The sequence below is a fragment of the Mustela nivalis genome (assembly GCF_964662115.1).
Source record: "Mustela nivalis genome assembly, chromosome: 2".
NCBI lineage: Eukaryota > Metazoa > Chordata > Mammalia > Carnivora > Mustelidae > Mustela > Mustela nivalis.
The window spans coordinates 40,309,028-40,318,395 of record NC_139021.1 but is presented as its reverse complement, the minus strand read 5'-3'; the positions used below and the strand labels follow the sequence as shown (position 1 = coordinate 40,318,395).

General features: G+C 34.9%; 1 protein-coding gene across 5 annotated transcripts in view; it reads right to left on the bottom strand.

The window, feature by feature from the left end:
* Positions 1–3,354: 3,354 nt before the first annotated feature.
* Positions 3,355–9,368, bottom strand: part of PLEKHF2 (pleckstrin homology and FYVE domain containing 2) — a 73,277-nt gene continuing 67,263 nt past the window's right edge. For all 5 annotated transcript variants that reach the window (XM_082722843.1, XM_082722844.1, XM_082722847.1 and 2 more), the window contains one exon: positions 3,355–5,933. In XM_082722843.1, coding sequence (XP_082578969.1) covers positions 5,170–5,933 — 764 coding nt within the window. In that variant the 3' untranslated portion in view covers positions 3,355–5,169. The remainder of the gene's footprint in view (positions 5,934–9,368) is intronic.

Here is a 9,368-nt window from a genome sequence, read left to right as displayed (position 1 = left end):
AAGATGGTACTGGGGAGGGAGACAAACCATAAGAGATGCTTAATCTCAGGAAACAAATTGAGGGTTGCTTGTGGGTAAGGGGATAGGAATAGGGTGGCTAGGTTATGGACACTGGGGAGGGTATGTTCTATGGGGAGTGCTGTGAAATGTGTAAGCTTGGTGATTCACAGACCTGCACCCCTGAAGCAAATAATACATCATATGTTAATAAAATTTAAATAATAATTAAATTAAATTTAAAAACTATTAACAATTATCAAAAGATTTGAATATCTATTTTTGAATGAATGGCCAATAAACAACATTAAAAGACCGAAAAATATCAAGGTCATGAAAATCACGAGAATCATGAGTTGGAACAGCAACTCATTCTTTTCAACAGTAGCAGACACATTAAAAGTGCTCAATAAATGTTTATAAAGTAAAAACTTTGCCTTAAGCAGCTCTGGAATTTTGGTTTCTTCAAGTCATTAAAGCGTTCCTATAAAATATATAAAAAATTGAAACTTTACAATTTCATCCTATTACTTTTGTAGTAGTTTATCTTAAGTCAGAATAGCTTATCCTGAGGCATTCTTTTTCACACTCACTGAACTACAAAGTAAGATTATCTTTAGGCAGCTCCAAATAACAATAAACTATGTTGTCAGTATACAGAATAATGTGTTTTCTGTCGGCCTGCAGTACACCCATAAGTATAGTTTTACCCTACTGACTGGAAAAAGAAAAGGCTGATGTGAACACATTCCTTTTTCACTTGCCTGAAAATTTGCTAATGAATGGATCTAATTCACTAGGAGGTAGTTTCCAACTCTAATTTTGGAGTTAATACTAAAACTATTTTCTGTGTATCAATAACCAAGAGTTCTCATCAGATTCAGAGTTGGAAGAGGACAGGAGTAAATCGTCATGATCTTGACAATGGCAATGACACCAAAAGCACAACTGACAAAAGAAAAAAACTGACAAATTGGACTTCATTGAAGTTAAACTTTTGTGCTTCAAATAATACCATCAAGAAAGTGAGAAGACATTTCACAGACTGGGAGAAAACATTTGCAAATCCTGCATTGGTTAGGGTCTTATACTCAGATTACACAAGTAACACTCCTACAACTCAATGAAAAAAACAACCTAGAGCAAAGGATTATAACTAACACTGCTCCTAAAAAGATACGCAAATGGCCAATCATCACACAAAAAGATCCTTAACATCATTAGCCATTAGGAAAATGCAAATGAAAAGCAGAGATACTTGTCACATGCTATAATCAGAGACAGTAGGTGTTGTGGAAGATGGGGAGAAATCAGAACCCTCCTATATTGCTGATAGGAAAGTAAAATGGTGTGGACTTGGGAAAAGTTTGGCAATTTCTCAAAAAGTTTAATACAGAGGAACAACATAACCTAGCAGCTCCACTTCGAGGTATATACCCCAAATGAAGGAAAACAGGTCTACACAAAAGCTTTAACACAGATGTTCACAGCAACATTATTCATAATAGCCCCAAAGTGGAAACAGGCCAAATGTCAACTGAAGAATAAAATATTACAATATTTGGCAATAAAAAGAAGTACTCTTGCTTGATACTACACAAATGATACTCAACATACTAAGTGAAAGAAACCAGTCACCGAAGACCACATAATACACGATTTCATTTGTGAAGTGTCCACATAAGGCACATCCACAGAGGTAGGAAGTGGGTTAGTGGCTGCTTAGGGTTAGGGGAATTGGGGAATGAAAGGGGAGAGCCTGCTGACAGTCCACTTCTTTTTGCAGTATTGAAAATGTTCTGGAAATAGTGGCATGGTTTTAGCGAATATACCAAAAACCACTGAATTTTATACCTTGAATTGAATTGTGTGGTATGTGAATTATATCTCAGAGTTGCTAAAAATAAAGAATAGTAAAGCATGTATTTCCTCTAAAGATTAAGATGACAGCAGTATGCAAATTCAGAGTCTGAGTAAAGTGGTACTTACTGCTTTTTTCTCTTGATAAACTAGTTGATAATACCATCAAAGCTTTACTGTAGTCATTTTAACTGGTATGAATAATAAATAATGGTCTGGATGAAGACAAGATAGTGTTAACAATATTATCAACCAACTTCCTCTACTTTTCATTTCTTGATAGAACAATAGGGATCTCATGTCAAGCAATGGCACCAGCGGCAGTCTGTGCTCGCCCAGACATTGGCAGTGGAGGCAGAGAGAAATACTGTTGGTTTTATGGCTTAAAATTCTGCTTCCTAGTGGCAAAATTTCCTAGGAGAATGCTTTTGTAAAATAATATTTCTCTTAGTGTAGATGCCAAGTACAAAGTAATTCTTTTTAAAGATTTATTTTAGAGCAAGGGGGGGTAGGGACAGAGGGAGAAAATCTTCAAGCAGACTCCCTGAAACGAAGAGTTGGAGGCTTAACCCACTGGGCTACCCAGGAGCCCTGAATACAAAGTAACTTTTAAAAATTTATTTTGAGATTTAAGAGAATGCCATTGATAATAACCTTTACAAAAATATACCTTAAAAATTTTAGATTACCCAACATCAAATCTATGGAGCCTGACATTATAGTTAATAAATGAATGATCTCAAATAACTTAGTTTTTAAAAAAAGCCTTACAATTACTTCAATAAATATAATTTCATATATTTTAATCCTAGACTTCACTATGAAATTTTATCTTATAAAATGTATAGCAATCTAATACATGTGAATAGGTACATAATTGCTACTATATTCTTCAAAGCTACAACCTATGTTTGAGAACAAAATTGGTATATCTGAGAGAAAACAGTGTGGCTAAAGTCCTGGGACCTTTCAAGAATTACTAGGTATACAACTGAATGCTACCCATTTGTAAAAGTTTCAGCATACAGGTAATAAAGATATATAAACAAATGACTTTAAATTAACTATGGAATTTTATACATTGACCCAAAGGTATGAAATTCCTGTATTAAGGTGTATTCAACTTAATATTTTCTCTTGCTATCTACAGAATCTTGCTTCCTTCATATTAATAGTTACCAATTTGGTTAATGTACTGCAGGTCCAGTATAATCCACTCAAGAGGAATGGCCTGAAGAATAGGCACCAAAATCATTTCAGGTTTACATATAACTAAGATTTAGAAAAGCTTTAAAAATACAGAACACATTCTGAAAGAAAACACATCTTGGATTCTATCTGCATGTAAATTCCATGAAGAGGAAGGAAATTTTATTTACTGCTCTGCCCCTTAGTGCTTAGAACAACACCTCACACCTACTGAAAAAAGCAAAATATGCACTATACTTCCATTACCTTAAAAAGGGGGGGGAAATCTTCAAGTCACAATATGCACAGTTAAGTTGTAAAATATTTTTTATTGTAAAAAAAGAGTCAACAGAAGTTGACGATGCAAATGTCATCACAGAACATTTCCCCTTGGTTCCTGAATTTGCTAGGTTCTGATGGACCAGAATATCTCCATTAGCACTTCTCCGGTTTCATGGTCATTTTGAGATATGTTGTTTAATTATATGTATATATTGCTTAGAAACAAAAGTCCATCTGATATTAAACAAAAAAACTGCTGGGTCTTTGTTTCACATTTCCTACAGGGAGATCTATAGATCTCAGATACCTTCACAATTTAACGGTCAAGTTAGTGCCTTAACCAAACCCCAAAATTCTCCACCACATTATTAATTCAAACTCATGACATCTGCAACATAGCCAGATTTAAATATTTAAAACAAAAGTTTGGAATTTAAAACAAACATTAGGCTGATTTTTTCATATTTGAAAGACTGTGGTTATTTGCAGCATACAAATGGAGAGAATAGTGCAAAATGCATCAAGTTTTATATGATAAATATACTTTCAACCTAAATGGCTGCCTCAAAAGCAAAGAGTGAAAAATTACCAATTCTCAAAAGCAATCCAGACTGACTCAATAAAGTTCACAATTTAGAGAGACCAATTGCTACTCTATTCTATAGTTTGCAAAAGGATTTCAGAAACAGATTAAACACACAATTGTTTTACAAAAATAGAAATATTGCTTGGGACTTTACAAAACTTTATAAAATATAACACTATATTTGCAAATTCAAGATAATTTCACACTGAAATAGACAATACTTCCACCGATATAGTCTAGTCAAACTTAACTGGTCTGTCCTGACCATTCTTGCACATTATTTCTGAAGTCTTCAGCCTAAGTAGATCTGTGCTCTACCATGGGATTTTTTTTTAAGAGATTGTTTAATTTCAAAGGTTTTATAAGATTTTTCATTCTAGAAATAACATTAAAGCAGATGAACTCATAACTACAAATGTTTTACTAAAAGTAGAAACTAATGCAATGTGACAATTCTGTATTTGATAAATTTCAAACCAAATTTTTAAGAATGAAAACCTACCTACTGATTTAAAATATATGTCTGACAATTATAATTTGGTACCTATAAAACGTAAAAATATAATCACAACTATTTTATGGAAAAATATTTATTCTTATAGAATGAAGAAGCTCTAAATTTAGTTATTTGTAGCTGGCAGATGAAAATTTTATTATTTTATCACCTCAAAGAGCACCAGTGTATTTTCAAGATGAACTAAAAGAAGGTGGGGGCTTATTTCACGTAACAGTGCTATTATAATAAGGCACCACTTGGTATATGAAATAGCCAAACAAAGTATTGTCAAATCATGCTTTTTGTTACTGGTGTCTTAACCATTAGATAGGATGGTTAGGAAAAAGCTAATAATATTAGCTAACCATATTATTCTCCTTTTCCCATCATTTTTTGCTTTTAGTTTTGCCATATAACAGAACACATAGTAAACAACAATGTAGTACATGATCAGTTAAATATCTTTTCCCAACCTTTCAACAAAACAATCTAAAATTAAACAAGCGTAAGAAACCAAAAATTTATCTGATATACTTTGCAATAATCTATCCCTGTAGAAGAGTGGGGAGTTGGGTGGCGATGGGGTGAGAACACAATGACGGGACCTATTTTCTAAAGGATATATTGAGGCACATAGGTTAAAAGTTTCTCAGGCAAATTCACGGCTAGAGCAAAACTGAGAGAAAGCTCAGAATTTTATATATCCCCAGAGCTGATTTCTCAGGTAGTCACACCCAATTAAATATTTCAAAATATGTCCTTAGTCACTGCTATCGTCATCGTCATCATCATCAGATACATCATTTAAAGGAGACTTCAATGACTGACTGTAAGAGTCCGATCTAGTAGGCTGGCACGTGGCCATGTCCCCGGTAGAAAGCAGGTCATAGCAGAAGTCACAAATCCGCACAGGCTTCGAGGACTGGCTTGGAAGAAGAAATCTCTTTTCAGAGCAGGGCCCACAGACAACAAAACCACATTTGCGGCAATGGTGACGACGATTAACAGGTGTGAATTTTGCTTTCTGGCAACGCATACACACAGTGGCCTCAGAGTCAGGAACCCAGACAGCAGCATGTTCATTACTGGGTGTCTTCCCACTTTTGGAGAGTAAATCAGTAACACATTTATTTATGTGATTCATCCACTCTGATTTCTCAGTGGCAGTGGCAGCATAAACTGCAAATGATTTAGTTGGTGTCTTGATAAGCCATCCATTCCTCAAGTCTCCCTCATCTTTGATGGAATCAATAGTGACATTTTCCAGGGGAATAATATGTTGTTTGTTATATTTTTTCTTCTGGATGACAATATTGCCATATACAAGAATATCATTAAATAAGAAAAACTGCCTTGCTTTGGGTTTCTTTCTGCACAACTTAGTCAATACTCCTTCTCCAATAAGAACCCTTCCAGGTATAGTTAAGGGCTGACCAGCTGCTCCAAAACAGTTTTCTACTATATTTATACGTCGAGTATTTGCTTCACTGTTTGCCAAGCGATCCACCATCTTTTGCTTGTAGCCTTTAAAAAAAGAGAGAGAAATTAGCACACAGAATGATAAATTCATATGTTTGCATATATAAAAATTATATAACCTAACCTATATAACCTAAACTATATAACTTAAATTTGCTCTAATAAATCCTTACTTTTACTCAAAGGCAAAATGCTCTAAAACTGTTTCCCTCCAAGATAAACACCAAGCATATCAAAAGGGTTAACATCTACTTTTTAAAAATCATCAAAAATACTTATTAACCATCTTCACATTGCACTATACTCATTAAGTAGGTCTTTATAAAAGTATAAACTTCTTACAGGCAATAAAGGAATAAACAACTGGACAATAAATATAAGTCATCTCTGCAAAATAATAATCTGTTCCATGAAATTTAATCTCAAAAGGATTCTAAAAAGGGTGAAATTCTGTAAAACCCAAAGAAATTAATGATTTTTCTGGTAAGCTAGTCCCATTGAGCTAAAGCCTTACTTAATCCTCTCACCTGGATTACCAGAACTATTTCAGAACATGTCTCCTTGCTTTTGGTCTTCCTCCCTAAATCAGGCAGTGATTTCTCAAATGCAAATCTTGCCATGTCATTATTCCAAAGAACTCCCCTTGATCAACAAAATGCAGAATTTTTAGCATGGTATACAAGGCTGTTTATTATCTGGTTCTTTTTTTGTTTTTAAAGATTTTACTTATTTATTTATTTGACAGAGAGAGAATGAAGAGAGAATAAATGAGAGAGGGAGAGTGAGCGAGACAGAGCCAAACCCACAAGTTGGGGGGATAGCAGAGGGAGAAGCAGCAGGCTCCCAGCTGAACTGATCGTAGGACACGGGGCTCATGACAGGAGCTGAAGGCAACGCTTAACCTACGGAACCACCCAGGCTTGTTTACCACACTTCCCAGACCTGTCATTAGTCGCTCTCCAGCTTAAACTTGATGTTCTAAGAAAACTCCACTACTTATAGTCCCACCTCATCCATGCACACCTTCTCTCATGCTGTTGTACCCTTTACTACTTAAACTTCAGGATTCGGTTTAGTTTATCATATTGAAGCCAGAAGTCTCCCTTAAACTCTTTTAGACCAAATACCTTCCTCCATGCTCTTTACATTCCAAGCACCTTCTGGCTTCATTCTTACCAAAGGACTGAAATCTGTCTTCTTTAAAGGCTGCAATGGAACCTAAAAGAGACCATCTATCTATCTTTGGAACTGGCACCCTCCAGCACAGCAAAGGTGATCAAAAATGCTGACAAGAACATTTTGGCATTGTACAAAAAGCTCATATTAGTCTACGTTTCACTTGATTTTAGACAAAAGGCGGAGAACTGATCATATTAATCTACTCTTAAATGATCATAGATTTAATCTCTAGATCCAATAATGACTTCACTCAAGTCCATGAGTTGTGACCTATTTCAAATCTACTAACCTAATGCTACCACAACCAAGTCATATTAAGGAGAAGAGGAGCATTTAAAGTCTAACAGCTGTATCTAAATTCCAGTATTCAGCTCATAAAGTGATGATCCTCTACCCCTTCTTGGCCTCCATTATAAAGGTCCTGATTATTCCTGAATTTGTCTCCTCTAATCTTGGGTCCTCATAAAGCCCTCTTGCTCTCCACAAGAACAGGCTCTGTCCTTAAAGTTGTTCCCAAGAAATTATATGATAATGCGTGATTCCAAACTGTGATGACTTCCTTTTCCAATAGCAGCAAATATCCCAGCCACTTAAAGGTTTACTGTCCTATGCACAGCGCATCACAGAAGAGGAAATAAAAATAGCTCATAAACACGAAAAGAGAGATTGAGCTTCTTTCTATGTTTATGCATAATTAAAGAAATGATAATACAACATTAGTGTAATTTTTTCACTTATCAGGTCAACGAAAATTTAAAAAATTTCCTAAGAGGCAGTACTTCCGAAGATATAGGGAAACAGTCACCCTCATACATTATAAAATATGTGTATTCACTGACCTAGGGATTTTATCAAAAGTAATTCCAGTTGAATGTATAAAGATAAGTGCAAGGATATCCAACATAGCACTGGTTCGTAACATACACACAAAACTGGAAAAGCTCCAAATGTCCACCAAGAGGAACTGGTTGAACAATTTATGACACACCTATAACAATATGCTAGACATCTGTCAATAAGGAGACAGATCTAAACACAGTGATATGGGAAAATGTTCAAGATATTTAGGTGGGGAAAGAGCTGAACACCATAATCTCATTTGTTTCACATATACACTAATACACACACATACAAATAAATATATATACATACACACACACACACACACAAATCTAAGATGCTACAGATTTTAAGACGCATCTTCATTTTATGTGCCACTGAAAATATAAAATGCTGCCAATTACATCATGGCATACCCCTGATTATATGACGTCCCAATTTCAGAGACATAAAATAGAGTAAAACATGTTCATCTTTAGACTCAATGAAATATGGTATAAACACATAATCATATATAGTTGTAAATATGTAAGCACACACAGAAAATAAGAGAACTATGTAACACAATATCAACAATTGTTATTTATCTCAGAGAAGTACAATTATGGATAATTTTTCATACTTTATATATACTATCTTAAAACATTCAACAAGTATTTATTTTGCTAGGCACAGATCTAAGTGAAAGAGAAAAAAATACACAATACAGGAAAGGTCCCTGCTCCTTAAGGCTTACATCCTAGTTGGTGAGAAGTAAAACAGAAAACAAAATTGAGAACCAGCTTACAAATCAATGTTATGATTAAAGTGGTTTTTTTAAAAAAAAACAAATGGGAAGCTATTCAGACTGGATAGTCAGGGAAGGCCTTTCTAAAGTGGTATTACTTCAGCTGATAAGAAGAACTAGATAGGCATGAAGTGTGGAGACAAAGAAGTACATTTCAAGCAAAAGGAGTAACTGTGGAGGTGCTAAGGCAGAAAGAGGTTTTAGAGAACTGAAAGTACTTATTTATTCCCATCTAAATCAACTGCAGATTCTATTGCTTTGGACATACAGTTATTAAGCAGCTCATACCCGATGCAAACAGCTTCCTATGATTGCTACTACTGGAGTCAATACCATCTAAATTTGTGCAGTACTTTTCACATTTTTTTATTAAAGATTTTTATTTACTTATTTGACAGAGAGAGCTATCACAAGTAGGCAGAGAGGCACGCAGAGAGAGAGGAGGAAGCAAGTTCCCTGCTGAGCTCTCAGAGAGCCCAACTAGGGTTCACACAATCCCAGAACCCTAAGATCATAACCTGAGCTGAAGGCAGAGGCTTAAGCCATTGAGCCACCCAGGCGCCCCATTTTTCACATTTATTATCTTTTGACTTAACTGTCTCAAATTCCTATAAAGTTAGAGAAGTTTTTACATTTTTCCAAAGCAGCATCTAATAACAGCATCTAATAAAATT